Below are 16,735 nucleotides of genomic sequence, written 5' to 3'. Positions count from 1 at the left end.
GCACTCCCTCTAATCTCTGCTTGCTCAGTGCTTGGACCCGATGCCTATTTTCCCCCAGACAAAATGACACTCTGTCTGGGGGCGAACTCCAATGTTCGCAGGATTTACAGGTGGACTAATCTTTGGGAGCAAATATTTGAACCTCGTCCCAGTGTGCTGTCCTGCTGCTACCTGGACCTGACTCCGTGGATGTTTTTTAGGGACTGCTGATGGTGGGGGCTGGGGAGGGGAGGGGGGGACAGGGTGGCAAAAGCTCTCTGGGTTTGACTGTAATTGCAGGTAATGATGCACCCAGCAAGGATCGGAGGGGCTGTGGTTCAGAGGAAAAGGCTCTGGACTCTGGCGTCAGGCTGCATATCTCAGCCCAGCAGGAGAGGATTAGTGCAGCGCTGGAGCCCGACAATGTGCTAGCAGGGGATGGGGGATGTGGGGGAGGGGGGGTGGGCACGAGGCAGGGGGGAGGCGGCATCGTAGAATATCATGAGATGCTTACAGCTGCTCCGGGCTCTCCTGCCTCTCCGGGGTTGCCTTGGAAACCTTGTGGGCCCTGTGAGGAAAAAAAGCAGAGGGTTAGGAATGCTTGTCTGAGGAGAGCCTCAGAGGCTGACAAATTCTACACTGGACAGAAACTGTGACACTTACAATCCTGACTGGCATTATACTGCCACAATTCACATGAGGTGCGTGCTATATGTGATATGCATTTAAAGATGAGAGCAGGTCGTCTTTGGAAATGCTTTCTTTGAAGTTTAGAGTTTAAGCCTAACATGAACTAAGCATGATCTGTGAACAAGAAAACCGATTTACATAGTGTGCAATATATTTGACTACATGTGACAAATGTAACAGCATCATTTTAAATATAAGCTACACACGGGATCAGAACATGACTGATTTCAAAGATTTAGCTAACTCAAACCTCTCAAAGTTTAGCTAACCCCTGTACATTTTTATATATGTATTGACAATAAGTGCATGATACAGATGGTCATGTTTTGGATGTGTGTTTTATTGACAGGATGACCTGATTTTCATTGTCTTACATGATTAACAAATGTTGTAAGTTAAGGGATGGCTGGGAGGATCAGGTGCATGTGATCTCCTTTTAACTTTATTGAATCATATCAAATTATTACCTTTGCTATTATTACCATGTGCTTCACATTAAATAAGTTCACTTTTTCTTTCATTTCTTATTTCTTCACTTCACAAAGATATAAGGTTACATTAAGTAATACTGATTAGATGAAGTACATTTGAAATCAATTGCAATTCCATACCAACATTTGCATTGTAATTCAAATTCACATTTTAAGGGTACAGTAGTTACCAAGCTTATGTTTTCAGTAACCCTTGTTTTAAGGTTGAGAGTCTTCACGGCTGTAATTAAGTACATACCTATATGACAGTGTTCAACAGTTATGGCTATGCTAAAATCCCCAAAATGCCCACCTAACCAATCCCATCAAGTTTCTGCAGAAATTCTCTCTCCCATTTCAACAGCGAGTTGAGTGTGTGTATAAAGACAGAGTGGCCCCAAAATCTGCGCTTTGTAATTGGAAATCATGTCCTAACAGGACGCCCTGCAATACCTGGCACTTAATTGCTTTAGAGCTGAGAGCTCTAAAGGGCTGTGCATATCGGTAGTTTGAAAACTGAGACCTATGAAAGGTAAATTGTCAGGTGTTGCACGTCTGCTGAGATAGGAAAAAGCCCTCCAGCTTTCAGCTGTAAGATGAAAGAATTAAATTCCAAGCTGCAGGGATGTGTGTATGTGTAAATATATATGTGTGTGTGTGCGTCCGTCTATCTGAGAAAATCTCTACTGGTGCTTACTGAACCCTGTTATTTATTCATTTGATGATCAGTTCCTGGTCAAACAATCCAGAGGACAACAGGAACAGACAAAACAGTCGTACAATAAGTGCACAGACTCTTCTGGAAAGCTGAGAGGTCTAGAAAGCGCCGTCACTACTCTTAATACTGTGTGCGAAACCTTAGGCCTTGTGCTGTCAACTGACTTGAAAAAATACTTTCTGAAAATGTGTCATTAGCAACACTTCCAGAAGGACGTAGCTTCAAGGTATGGAATTTAAATTCAGACAGTTTTCCAGTCCTCTTACTGGGCACTCTGTAGCAACAGACACACACAACTACAGCCTAGATGTGCAGACCTAAGTCATGAATTAATGTATTAACATTGTAATGTGTTTGCGGGAATTATGACGTATGGTACTTACAGGGGCTCCAGTGGGGCCGGGTGGTCCTCTTGGACCCATAGGGCCCTGGTGGGAGAGAGTACGACAGATTGAGAGAGAGAGAAAGAGAGGGAGCGAAAGGGTTAGATTGTAAACACAATTGCAATATCAAGCTCTTAAAATATGGAATTACACATGAACTCAAGAAAACACGTAAATAAGCTGGCTCAGACATTATCGATCGGTCACATGACTTCCAAACAGGATGACAGAAAAAAAAGAAACAATAATACGAACGCTCCTCCTTTTTTTCCCCCGCCCCTTTCCACTATTTTCTTCCCCCTCACTGCTCAACAGGTTACTGCCCACTTTGCCCCAGAGCAACAAAAACCCAGCAGCCTGCCTGCCTGTCAGAGCCATAAATCAGAGGGAATTCCTCAGCGCGCCCCTCTCCCCCTGCAGCCCTGAGGTCAGTGCCAGCAGCTGCATGCGCTGCGCAAGGAGGCGTGAACCCTCCCTGACTCCTGCCCACTTATATGACTGCATCCTGACATGAACTTTAATTAGATGCTACAGGCCCTTCTGTGAAACTTTCAGGCGTCTCTTTGAAGTGGAAGGAGGAGGGAGGAGGGGAGTTGGGAGAGGCCTTTCACTGTCCCGTCCGAGAAACCTGTAGCCCCCACCCCATACAATTTCCCTTTCGCCCGTCTGAAGGCACAGGCAGGCGGAGTGGGAGGTGAGCTTCGCAGATTAATCTCCATTCTGAGCTCACTTAAAGGCTCCTATTCAGGCTTTCTGACAGGAGTCGCACTTCAAATGACTATTTTGCCCAAGCAGGCCCATCATCACTCGGTAGGGGAGCGGGGCACATTCTACTGAGGTGATGAAGCAAATCTCAGCGTAAACTCATGAAAAAGCAGACACAAAAATCATTAAAGTCCCCAAGAATGGCGGTGATCCAATCGCATTCTTCTAAAAGACGCAAAGCCCCTCTTTCTCAGCATTGCAGACAAACCATGGAATAGGTTTACCATCATTCGCCCGGCCTTTTATGAAGGCCGGTTTGCTCATTAAGCTCATTTTGAAAGTGGTCAGACACAACCCAGTCAGTGTCAATGTTTCTTCAACAAGAACCGCTAAAAAAAAAAGAAAGCAGCTGTGCGTGCAGTATGCTGATTATATTTCAGAGGTGCGGAGCGACGGCCAAGGAAAACACCTGGGTCACAGCAGAGCACAGCGCTGCGCTGTGTGTCTGTGAGGCTTGTGGGGGAGATGAAAGGCCGCTTTTCACTGCAGGGCGAGCCGCAGTGCGGCGGGAGTGGGGACTGAGAGAGGGTCTGTGTATGGGAAGGGGGGGGTGTGGGGGGATGCATGTGTTTGGGCTCTGAGGCTCCCTTCCCAGTGAAAGCGTGCAGTGTGAGGGCCAGGGGCAGGGCAGCCGCCGGGGGGGGGGGGCTGGGTCTTCGCTTTCCGACATCAGCGCCGCGTGTTTGTCTGTCTGTCCGTTCGGCTCCACCCACGCGGCCGCGGCCAATCTAAACCCGGGGACTGGCAGCGCCTTCCAAGTGAAACAGGCACCTCTTCAAGTCTCCAAATGTAGCCCGAGAGAAGCCACGACCAGCGCTGTGTAATCGGTTTCCTTTGCTATGTTTGAAATTTCTGAAGGCCCAGCCAGCAACACCGCAGCTTAAAAGAAATAAATCTAAAGAGCTCCCAGTGTGTTTCTCTGCTTGGGTCGTACCAATCTGTTATGCCAGCTTGTTAGTTGTTACCTCTCACTGATGTATTTCCATGTTTTGGAAACTTCATAAGCATTGGCTGTAAACTAATACCAAATAGCCAACCTCTTTAGCGCATGAATAGCCGTTTTTGTCATAGGGCCAGACGTTGCAGTTTCTCTTCCTGGCCACCAGGGGGCCACGGTGATTTAAGAGGTTCATTGATTTTGAACTGTGTCGTCATGTATGTAAACACTGCTTCCCCTCAACATGGAATCTTGCAAAAGTGGGTGAGACATCTAACAAGACTGAAATATGAGGCAATCCAGCCACTTCCACAGTTTGTATTTCCCATTTTTTTCTCCCACAGCTGAACGTAACACCACACTAGCACTGCTGTACTGCCTCTTCTTCTCTTACCATTGGTCCTTGCATCACGCCCATCTGTGCACCTCCAGCCTTCTCGTCAAATCCACCAGCCATCTGAGCAGCAAAGTTCTGCACAAGGACAAAGACAGGGGCATGCATTATTCATCCACAACGTCAATATTCACATTTTCTACAACTCTTCTAACTACCCTTAACGGTCTGACTGACAGGTAAGTTCTGTTCATGGCTAGTAACTGTTAGCACCACACTGGGACACAGCTTCATGGGCACTGTCTCTTCACATTCACAGTTCTGTCAGCTGATTTTACGCAGCGGGGCACTGAATCTACACAGTCTCAAAAATAGCTATACCAGTACTGATACTCCTCGTGCCCACATAGAGTAATGCTGAATAATAATTGCAGTGATAATGTCTGTGGAATGAAGCCAACAAACTGTCTTTAGTCTTGGCCACTGCAAGCTGTTTGATCCTGTCTGTTCTCAGTCAGCAGGGCTTCATAAAATCAGGTTATGTCTCCCTACAGGAGGTCTAACATTAGAGGAGACACAAAAGAGAAGGGAGTGGGGGTGAGGGTAATCTGGATTTCACAAAGAGCTCCCTTGTCTTCCGCTCTCTCTCAGCCTCCTGTCACCTCCAATCCCTCCCCTCTCTCAATAGGTTCCACCACCAGTCTCCCCTCCCCCCCCCCCCCTTTTTCTTTTTTCAACTTTTCATTTCATTCCCGCCCACGACCTCGACTATTGCTTAGTCTCCTATGAAAACACTCCGTTTAGTTTCTCAGAATCATACTCTTGCTGTTCCGCTGCGTGACCTCTCTGCCTAAGCCAGCGTGCTCACTCCGTCTTCCTGTGGCTTTCCCCATAAGACCCCTCACTCAGGCCAGGCAACAGCCTCTTTTACCCCCCTCTGTTTGCGACACTCACTCCGCCGAGGCCAGGGGGTCCGTTGGGCCCTGGTGGTCCAGGGGGGCCAGGGTTTCCAGGGGTACCAGGCTCACCATCTCTGCCGCGGGGGCCAGGACTTCCCTGGATTGGAAAGAGAGAGGACAGACACGTGTGCTAAGTCAAGGGGGCCCCACTTCCTTCTGTAACCAGCCCGGAGTCACTATTCTCCAGGTCTTCTAGGACAGCCTGCCCTTTAAAAAACACAGTATTAAAAAAAACAAAACTGTAACTTGTAACTTGTATGTGGCGTCACACAGACACTAACACCACAGTGATGTGAGGAAATGGATTCACACTGTACATTTTCTGTATAAGCTGAGAATTACCCCTCATGTTACAACTGCTTTTGTTGATCACTTCAAACAGTCCTGGAAGTCAATGATCTTCAAAAAGAGAATCTAATGAAACAGGTCATCCCGAAGATGAGAGGGAAATGCCTTGAAGACACAGAGTAGGTTTCAAAGAGCAAGACAGTAGTAATCCTCAATTAGTGTTCATCTGGGGCAGTGAGACCTATGACTCTTTGAACTCTGCAGACATTCTCTAAGCCTTATTGACAGTAGAATCCTACAGGAGAGTAAAATTGAATATTCTGTCTTTGTTGAGAGAAAACAAGCAGAATAAATGCATATTAATACAACTGAATGGGGAGTTAGGCTCCAGTGACACAAAACAATATATCAGTACATCTTCTGGTATACTTTTGACGTTAATAAACCTGCAATATTACGTAATATATTCTGAGCATGTGGTTTTAAGTTGTGCCTTTCTCGTTTCATATTCCACTGGTGAGGCGCAGGGAATACACTGAGGTACACATGAGATGTCACTGTGTCAGAGAAAAACTGGAGTCAAAAAAGAAAACTGTCCTTGGAACAGGAGGACGTGGAAGACAATTGCTCTTCCAAAATATTGGAATATAGGCTATTCAGCATGCTTCTCAGTGTTTAAGTTGCGGCTTCCATAATCAACACAGAAACCGAATAAAAATCCAAAACATCCATATATGATGTCACTTATGAATTAAGTGTTCATAAGAATTACTTACAGCCTTCATAGGTAGATAATAGACTTGATAATGTCAAGATAATTTCATTTAAGACAGGGATAATGTCAATACCTAATGTCAGTATGTCAGTCTATGTCAGTTGGGACATGCATTTACGCACTGTAATGCAGTGATTCATAACCTGTTATGCTGTGCTCATGAGGGCAATGCAGTTGTTATGAAGAGCCCTTGTTATGAAGAATGTGTTGCCAAAACATCTAAATGCTGTCTTAGCTGACCTCTCAGCACCTTCACTTCACTGTTTTTTCAATTTCTTTTACAAATTTTGGACAAGACCAAATTATGTACCACTTTTCTCAGTGTAATGTTTAAAGGGGTCATGTAACTAATGTACCCCCCCAAAAAAATGTCTTAATAATTCCTTCATAACAATTCAGAGGGCTACCATATATAAATGTTTACAACAGTTTAGGGGAACCAGAAGGCACTGCTTAGCTATTGCCACAGCCTGTCATAACATGTCTAGCCAGTTATCTAAAGTATTTAAGCATGAATGCGTCTTAATGTCAAACACTGTGTGGTATTATGGAGGAGATGTGCAGTTATTACATAGGATACATAATGCTTTATGACAATAGACATCAAGCTAAATGTTAATTTTATTAGCAGTAATTAAACACTGTCACAATTAATGCAAATAGTTCTGAACAGTGAGCAGTCTTGAAAATGTAATCACATTTAATTTAAATTTCACTGGTAATGTGTACTTTGTGGTAATTCTATGCCCTACATAAGACGGACAGAGCATGGCTCAAGGTGGTACACATGCGTTGAAACTGGCATTCTAATGTTCATTAAGTTGTATGTCCTGAAGGACTTTTATATGTGTTTTGTGTTTCTATGGCAGCAAAGTCCCTGTCACACTGATAAACAAACTGTTGAAATATGAGCTTAGGCTAGAAAGCTGCTTGATATCCACAAACATCATCACAAAGAAGGGAGGGCGATTCATCATTACATACTTCAAAGCTGTCTTGGTGGCTTTTTCAGCTGGTAATCATCAGGTAAATTAGTATTGAAAACAGCAACATGAATATGGTCCCGTTCTGAGAACACTGGGAATAATGAGATTACTCCTTGCCAGCCTGACTATTTTTGAGCTCCACAGAGGATCAGAGCAAAGAGTCTGCATATAGATGCATAAGGAGAATCCTCAAGAGAGCTAGTGTACTCCAGTTCTCTGTGATTAGTCATGATTAGACTTGGAGAATCAGTTGCCATCAATAGATCATCAACATCTCAAGAATGTCACTAGAGTGGACACTTCACCACAGCTTCCACAGATCTTCATAATATTCCCATTTTTTTCCACTGTCTCAAATGATCACATTTTGTGCCTTTCAAGACTTTAACTAGCAATAAAAGAACGCCAGTGCTGCCTTGATCTGGTCCAGAGTAAGAGTAGCTGTCTGTCCGAAAGCCACCAGATTCCTGTTATTTGCTTCATATGATGAACCATGAAATTCTGAAATCACTCAGCTCACTTTCCTCATTTTAACGTCCACAATCCTTGCTGACTAAGCAGAAGGTCAGTGAGACTGCCGTAAGGACGTATGGCTTTAATCGAGGGCGAGTTTATGAAATCCATTAATGACCTCTTGCCAAACTACTGTCATACCCGCAAGACTTATTAGAAGTAAAAAAAAATATATATAATAACAATGGACAAAAAAACCAACCAAACACAAAAACCACTGCAGCAGATGCCTCCCCTGGGCTCTTGGAGTTAATGAAAACGAAACAAGCCATAATACATAAAAAACGATGAGGGAGAGGCCTTCAGCCTCTGCTGAAATACTTATGCACATCACAAACTGGAGTGATGTCAGAGCCTCGCCTGCAGCCATTTTGACATTCTTCGAATGGTGTCAAATTCATGCGAGGATCAAAGTCTCTCAATGCAGCAACACTGATTTCCCACACTGATTGAACATATGCTGCTTGACAGCCAAATGTTTACTTTATGGCTTCAACGGTATGGCTCCCTCAGCTGTACTAAAGTCCATGCATTGCAATCTACACAGTGTAATGGAAACTGCACATGGACCCGAAGCCCAGACGAAAGGCATTACTGTGCTGGGGTACAATCTGGCAGTCGCGCGTGAACCCTGTCTACCAGATCAGCGGAGGAATCGAGGATTGGGGACTGCGCCCAGAGAGTGTCTTTTTTTTTGAAGTGTTACAGAGAACAGCAAGGACAATATCTCTGAAAAAAACTCACCTTCTCACCCTTCTCCCCTCTCTCTCCGCGTGGTCCCTGCTCTCCTGGGGGTCCCTGTGGGAGGAGAACATACCGGTGAATGTCTGAGTAAAATGTAGCTCGCAGCACCCAGATAGGGACTGAATTTCAGGTGGAAACTGCCGAAATTATTCTAAATATGCTTACCATGGGGCCTGCTGGTCCTCTTGGTCCTACAACCTGAACAAAAGGACAAGAGGAAAGGCCACGTATTAAATTCAGTTTTATGATTCTTATATTGTGAATTAAATAGGTATGCATGCTGTGCAAGTGTGCTGTGCACAAATGGAGAGTACCAATGAAATATCTGTATAATAATTCCATGAGCACACTTTAAGCAATTAATTAAAACCATAAATAGTGATCTGTGGCTGTGACCATGGAATATTTTGTGACTTTGAATTTTCCTTCAGTGTTACATATTCCATGGACTTCGCGCCCCTTTTCCACACTCCTAGATTGGTTATTTACTGTTGAAGACACTAGCATATCAATTTACACAGACTAACAATGCGACAAAATGAGTGGTATTTTAAAAAAAGTGGGCGTGTAAATGACTTCCATGTGCCTGGCAGCACTGAACGGGCCACGCTCCTCATGCCCAATTGGGAAGTGATACAGAGAGTGGGGCCTTGTTGTGTTTGGCCGCCTGCCTTCAGTGTGGGCTACCAGGCCTTGATGCAGTGCTGAAACCCCCCTCTGGAAGCCATTCCTTTCTAATTCCCAAACTACACATTTACACATCATGGAAAGTTATGCAAGCATCAGCAGTAATACTGCACAGTCACTTTCCTTCTAAAAAAGATGCCTTTAAGAAAAGGGGGGGTGGTATTTTGCAGTGTTCATACCACATAGATTATAAACTTGGATCAAAACTAGTGGCAAGGCCTGAAACTGGTATTAAAACTAATATTACTCAGAATGTAGACTTACGTCAGTGATGTCTCCTGGTTCGCCCTTCTGTCCCTGTTTAAAAAAAATGCAGTTGAAAAAATTGTTATCGCTGAATTTAACCCAAAGCGACAAATATGTTTTTCTTTTTTCAAGCTCTAGAAAGGAATCATATTTGTATGCAATTCAAGCCCTGGCCATTATTCTATCTCTCTTTGTCTATCAAATGCAGAACAAATGCTGCTAAAATTGAATAAAATCTGGTTTCTATTTCCATTTATCTGGCACTGAAACAGAGATATTGTGTGTCAGGATAGAACAGTCTGAAAATGAAGTTCATCTTAGTAATACAATATAGAATATAACTTTCAGTTTCTGTTATGACTTACAAAGGGAAAAAATACAAATGCATATTAAAATACAGAGGTGCTGTTTTTTTACACCACTTGGGCATGTCTTATATCCTGTGAACCATAATCCTGGCTAAACTTTATGAATAATATGATTCTACTGAAAGAATGTAACAAGAAATACAATAACATGGACAAAACATTATGATAAAGAGTAACTGGCAGTATTTTATCCCAAGACATGACTTTTAAGACTTTTAATACAAGGATATGTTGAGTCAAAGTTCTGTCATTTTGCAAAGTTCAGAAGTCAGCCCAGCCCTCACAAGTTAAAATTCATATATCCATACAGATATCATATCGACAAAGACTCACCTTAGCACCAGCCGGCCCTGTTTTTTGTTGTTGTTGTTTTATGAAGAAAAAAAATCAGAAAGAGAAAAATACATTAATATGAGAGCAATGTACAGAACACATCATGCTTCTTGCTCTTCCATCTGAAAACAAAAATGATTTTGTCATGTCAGATACATTGGTCCTTAATCTACTGGGACACTGGCAGACTATCTAAGTGTAGGGACACAACCTAAATATCCAAAGAACCCATCGGGCCTGGAAAAGTGTTGCTGTGAGGCTCCATCTACAGGGGTCAGAGCAGGGGGGCAGAGGTAAAGACACTGGGGAGAGAGATTGGTAATGGGGCAGTCAGAGGGCACAGAGGGGGTAACAATACACACATGGGTCCACCAATAAACCCAGGTGTGTGTGTATGAGGGGCTTGGTCAATATATTAATGCAATAGGGTTTATGGACACATTTTGCTCTCTTTTAATGTTGGGTAGCCAGTAATGGGATAAAATGGGGAGGGAAAGGTAGTAATCAGAGGAAGTATTAAGCGATGCTGAAACACAACTTTCCAATCTGAAGCAGTTTCAAAGCATTCTTTTTTTTTGTTTTTAAGCTTGTAGCATATAATGTGTTGTTACGGTGTATTATTGTTTAAACTGAGATAAATGCACTTAGAATAAACTTTTCTTGCACCTGATATCATTGTGTTCCAATGCAACAGTTTCCTAAAACTTTATCACCTGATTTCCAGCAATTAAGAATCAGGGTCAAATGCGCATTTTAAATTGCATTTTGAAAACAATAATACAGTGCAAGAATAGTTTTCTTTTCAAAAGAACACTTCTAAGTTCAAATACACTGCTCATATACATGTTAACTGTAGCTTTTGGAAGGTCAAATATGGGCCAAACAAGAGAGGGAGCTATGGCATTGTCTGTATTTGAGATGTATCACCCTGGACACACACTGCTGACACATCTGCAGTGTAATGCAGGAAACACATAGCTTCACAAAGAGACAACATTGCTGAATTTATTGCTATACATTGATAGAAATGTCTCTCTGATGTTGCTTGAAACTACCATGCTTAAAATCGGTCTATTTTCTCTCTTAAATCAGATAGGAGGTATTGTGTCTTGAGACTTCGGAGGAAAAGCTAGGCCACGTCTGTTAAAGTGAAGTATTTCCATAATGATTCCCACATGTGTGGATGATACCAGGAATAATGTAATATCCAAAAAAGATGGAGTCAAGGTGAACCAATTCTAAACCTTTGGAAATTTTCTTTCTTTTAAACAATGTCATAGGAGCAGTTTTTAAATGAATTTAGAAGCGTCTTTCTTTTCTCTTTTTTTCCATTTGTTTCTTGTGAAAAACAGCTACTACTTCACAGGCCGGGGTCAAACTCCAGCCACATAAACAATGGATCCTTTGGTTTGTAAATGCTGCGGCTGTTTTTCAACTCAAAACAATGAAAAAAAAAAAAACACGATGAATTGCACAGTAATTTATTTATGAAAGTGTGAATAAATAAATTACGACCACTGGGGAGGCTTGTGTCAGCAGGGCAGATGGGGCAACACTCTCCGAATGGGATCTCGGGGTTGGGACAGTCTTTTAGTTCCTCGCAGATAATTTCGTCGCACAGCACAGTCCCAGTGTCGCACACGCAGATGCGACAAGGCTGCGGTTTCCACACGTCCTTGTCACTATAGCGCTGGCCCTCTTGCACACAGCTGCCCGGATCCTCTGTGCAGGACCGCCAGGGGGTGCACAGAGAACAGGGCAGGCGAGAGGTGGGGGGGAGAGAGAGACAAAACATCAGGCCTGCACAACATCTGCTTTCATCACACCACAGAACCTCCAGCAAGTGTCGCCTAGTAACATTATAAGAATATAAAATAACAAGCGTATCCGGATAACCTTGTACAGCAAGCAACACGTCCTTGGGAAAAAAAATAATTAGTAAGGAAAAGAGATGATAAATGACTGGGAAATGTTTTTTTTTTCTTTTCAGATATTATTGTAGCCAAGAGTACACGGATCAAGCAACAAATAAAAAGTAAAAGAGGTCAATAGGTTTATTCTGGTAGGAACTGTATTTCTGACACCCATTTATGTCCGCTTTCATAAACATTGTTTTTAATCAACGGTGATACAAAATGGACGGTTGCCAACCTTCAGCATCAGCTTTCATCGGATGAAAAGTGAAATGGCACGTACACACCACACGGTGGCAGTGTGGCACCAAAGGTCCTATTCCTTCAAACGCGCATCATCCCTTTCACTACGAAGGATTCCGATGCAACACACTAAACCATTCACATTCACTCCCTGTGTTTACTTTAAAAAGCCTCGAATAAGTGCGAATGGCAGCAACCACTCTGCGATAATTGCGTGCTCATTTATAAAAATAAATACGCCGTGAAGCGCAACGCACGGACTCCGGAAAATAGCAACACTGGACAACCAAACTATTTCTCTAGTAGCTGGTTTCAAGAGCAATTATAATTACAAGATTATGAAATATATGATGTATTTCCAGGTACGTATTCAGACAAGCGAATCGTTGCACCTCTGGTGTATGACAGGGTTTGGAAACGAAAACAGTGTCGCTGCACAAGCTGGACGTATTAACATAACACCATCATTAATGCATAAAGGCTTCTAAACAGTGACTATTTGACTTGGGCATTTTCTGAAAAGTCTAAAAATGGCTATAATTCATTTGATATAATTGGTCTCCAGTGGAAATCGGTTTGCGTAATGAAAATGAGTACTGTCCCCTTTCGGAATAATTGGGCAACTGCGCAAGGCATAACTTTCTCTTTCCTCTTACCATAATTCTGCTAAAGGAATTACACGGACGTGGTGACATTTCTACTGATTGATGCTCAACAGATTAGGACGAAGGCAAAGGTCAATTTAATATCTTCCGAGTGCTCTGCATCATTCAAAGCCGTGCAGAGGAGGGCCTGAAATACCAATAACGTGTGAAGCTCCAAACGGAAAAAAACGTTGGGCTAGGAGCGCGAGGTGGCGAAGGTGTACAGAAGGTATGTTTACCTTGGAGGCCTGGTCAGCTCTGGGTAACCTAACGGACCCCAGTACCTATGAATGAGGTCTTTCTTAAAGGTACAGAGCGTGCAATTCACAAGGTATTGCCTTATCCAAACATGGGTCGCTTTTAACCCCCCATCTGGAACCCATAGCTCTATCTGACGCCAGTCCAAACACGTCAAAGAATGGAGAATGGACAGCTTTCATACACATACCCGTGGCCCGCTTAATATTCGTTTTTGGCACTAAATCAAAGAGTACATTTTACTCGCGCCTTCACATTTTAATTAATAAAATTACAGCGATTTACTTATGTAAACGTTTAAAGCCAGGGAGAAAGTTTGAAAAGGCTATCTTGTCTTTTAAATGGTACACATGCTTATTTCTTTCATTACCCAAGCAGGAATGATGTGACCGCGTCGTGCTTTCCCCCGTCTGAGTTGGCTTCCACAGTTTATTAGAGGAAGAAATATGGGGGAAGGAAAATGTTAAATTAAACACAGGTGCTGGGATATTTGACTTTAACGAGGTTTCGAATCAGTCACGCTGGAGAAATGAATATTACCTAAACGTAATTCCTCTTCCCCTCTCCACGTATACCTCCCTTGTATCTAAGACTGGTAATTGGATGCCTGATACCGTTATGCATTCAGCGACTCGATGCCAGTCGCTTCAAGCTGCCCTTTGAGCCTGCTAGTCTGAGGTCACGCGGAGCCAGTAGCTCCTTCCTCTTTAGGACTTCTTAAACCGAGCACGTCGCTGAAATATTTTCCCCAGTAGCTCTCAGGAAAGAACGACTTACATTATGTCCAGGGGCCTCTGCGCTCCGAAAGGGTAACCTGAGCCTTCAATTGCACGTTTTTTTTTCTGCCTACTTTTCTGTTTCTTTTCGAAACCCCCCACCCAGCCCCTCCTTCCTGCATTTAATTTTAAGCCAAACGGTGTCGGAACCCCTTTTCGTAAAGGAATTCTCTTTGCCGAATTATAAAAATAAAAGCCCCCCTTTATAATATATTTTCCAGTAGTCTTCTCGCCAGACAATCTTTTTCTTTCTCCCTTGACTGTCACAGCCTCTCGATAATCTAGAAAACAGATGGAAACACTAAAATCATATGGAACACTCATTCTGGCCTGTGTCCACTAGTGCCTATCTACGTTTTTTCTTCTAAAATTTGAAAACCATATAGTTTACAAAGTCTATTTTATACGGTTCGGAATGTGCTCATTTAATATATATTTAAACAACAGCTACACTTTTGTCTCTGTACAGACTATTAACATAAATCCACGCATTTCCGACTAACGGCAACATATTTCGATTATTCCCATTAGGGAACAATTCGTAATGAGGGTCCACCTTTCTCTTTAGCAAGCCCGGATTCGCCTCACTGGCCTATGACAGCAATGGAATGTTAACGCTTTTTTACCAAAGGCCCTTGAGCCTGACCACCCTTCGTTTAGAAGTGACTTTACCTATACCAAGTTTATCTGATGCGAAAAAGGGTGCCTGTCAAAAAGCTTTCGGAATGTCTGCAAAGCACCCGCAGGTGTCCAGCGCTTCTCGCGGGATGGGGGTTGGGGAGAGAAAGGAAGGAGAGGTAAATCTCCACCTCGCTAGCGATTAATCTATGTGGCATGGAATTTCCAAACCCCCACTGTCTAATACACACTTTCAGTCACAAACACTTATGTTCCTTGAAATATGGTTTCAGGTTCTTTAAATATTAATAAACAAATAAACAGATACACTTGTTGATGCAATATTACGCATTATATAAATTACGTATAAAATGTAAAACTGCTTACTTACATAAAACCTAAATTACTCATTGACTATAGGCAAGTCTGTTCCGTGAACTCACACACAACAGATTGGGACCATACAACTAAAATACCATTAATTCCGAAAAGAATCGTGCATTCTTTAAAGTTTATCGCACCGACTCGCAAGATCTTTCCAAGAGATTCCTGTATTTCATTATATACATTCCTCTGCTGCACGTAGAGTCAAAAACCCAGCCAGTCTTAAAACACATCTTGACTCCCTTTACCTTTACATTACTGGAAACGTAAAAGACGCATTTTAAAGTTTGGAGTATAATGTGCATCCAAAAGTACAAAATACGTGAATCTAATAGTTTTCCATGTCCTAACTACCCACATTCAGCTTATGTATGAAAATACCTCAGGAAATTGACTTTACAGTTTGATTTTACGTGTAGAACTTTCAGAAATTTGAAAATGACCAATTGCAAATAGTTCAATCAAATAATCGATATCCAATACCAAAATGAGAAAGACATTTTTGCTCTTCTGTGTTTGGTAAAATCCTTCGATCGACACGAATAGAAATTTTACAAAGAACATTTTAAATAAAGACATGGCGTATGAAATGTAAAAAAAAAAAATAGAAAATAAAAATAAAAGATTGAGACTTACGGTCATCCTCTTCCTGACATTTGACAACGGCTAATAGAACGACTTGAGTTGCTACAAGTAGCAGTACAGTCCTCGAGTCCACAAAGCTGAACATGTCTAAATATTAGACATGCAGGGCCTTTGGGGGAAGAAAATGAAGAAGGGGCGAAGGGAGCAGAGCGGCTCTCTCTGTTTTTAGTGTGTGTGTTCCCAGTGACCGAACCGAACCATAAAGTCAACCTTCCAAAATCGACGGGGAATCCAGCGCCAGGCCCCAGCAGAAACTCAGTACCGACCGCTCGAGGCCAGGCACCGCAGTTTTATGTCCGCTCTGCCTTCAATGGATCTTCGTATATTCCCAAATACCAGTCCAACCCCTACCCCCTGTCAAGCTGAAATCCGAGCCCCATTTCCCTCCCATTCTGTCTCCCAAGTTCCATTCTCCCAGACCCCTCCTTCGATGTGCTACTGAAAAGGGGTACCCAAAAAAGTTTCACTTTTTTTTTCTCCTAACTCTACTCCCCCGCCCTCCCCCGCAGGCTCTACTCTCCGCTATCCGGAGAGCGCAGGAGCTGCATGTGTCATTTTTAAACAAAACACCTTTATTTTCTAAGTTTTTTTCAGAGTTTTCGAGGTTTATTTAATAGTTTTTAATTGCCTCTTCAAGATAGGATCTTCATAAACTTCGTAATCAACACTGTTGCTATCTGTTGCATCTTTTACAAAGCTGATGAACAGAGGGGGTGATCGTGCGTCGATGCTCATTTTGTGGAGTCATGTCAGGACTTAATTCTAACATAGGTACAGTATGTTATGCATTCATTTCAGGAAGATAATAACCGTGAGCATACTGTAGTACATTCTTACAATAAACGTATAGACAGATTTGGGATTCATCAAAAGGCGCCTGGAGGGTTGTCACCTCAGTTTTTGATGTGAAAGCGGACTTCTTAACTAGGAAACTGGAATGTTAAAATAGACTTATAAGAATATATAGGACAGCTATAAGCAATATCAGACTCTTATTTATTTCGGAGACAGCGACGATATTGTTAAAAACGACCTAAGTAGACTTAAACTTAGCTGTAGTGGTATTTGTACCTGAATGT

At 42.6% G+C, this 16,735-nt stretch overlaps 1 protein-coding gene across 2 annotated transcripts in view; it reads right to left on the bottom strand.

Annotated features, from left to right (window-relative positions):
* The window catches only part of col2a1b (collagen, type II, alpha 1b), a 47,735-nt gene extending 31,756 nt beyond the window's left edge, over positions 1 to 15,979 (bottom strand). Inside the window, exons 1-10 of one of the 2 annotated variants that reach the window (XM_036530562.1) lie at positions 15,648 to 15,979; positions 11,691 to 11,897; positions 10,176 to 10,192; positions 9,493 to 9,525; positions 8,707 to 8,739; positions 8,542 to 8,595; positions 5,231 to 5,332; positions 4,337 to 4,414; positions 2,241 to 2,285; positions 494 to 547 (exon numbers count right to left, since the gene is read on the bottom strand). In XM_036530562.1, coding sequence (XP_036386455.1) covers positions 494 to 547; positions 2,241 to 2,285; positions 4,337 to 4,414; positions 5,231 to 5,332; positions 8,542 to 8,595; positions 8,707 to 8,739; positions 9,493 to 9,525; positions 10,176 to 10,192; positions 11,691 to 11,897; positions 15,648 to 15,741 — 717 coding nt within the window. In that variant the 5' untranslated portion in view covers positions 15,742 to 15,979. The remainder of the gene's footprint in view (positions 1 to 493; positions 548 to 2,240; positions 2,286 to 4,336; positions 4,415 to 5,230; positions 5,333 to 8,541; positions 8,596 to 8,706; positions 8,740 to 9,492; positions 9,526 to 10,175; positions 10,193 to 11,690; positions 11,898 to 15,647) is intronic. The other variant, XM_036530563.1, reaches the window with a different exon arrangement.
* Positions 15,980 to 16,735: the final 756 nt, after the last annotated feature.

The sequence above is a fragment of the Megalops cyprinoides genome, chromosome 6 (genome assembly GCF_013368585.1).
Source record: "Megalops cyprinoides isolate fMegCyp1 chromosome 6, fMegCyp1.pri, whole genome shotgun sequence".
NCBI lineage: Eukaryota > Metazoa > Chordata > Actinopteri > Elopiformes > Megalopidae > Megalops > Megalops cyprinoides.
Note: the sequence above shows the minus strand (reverse complement) of the source record. Positions and strands in the feature narration are given on the sequence as shown.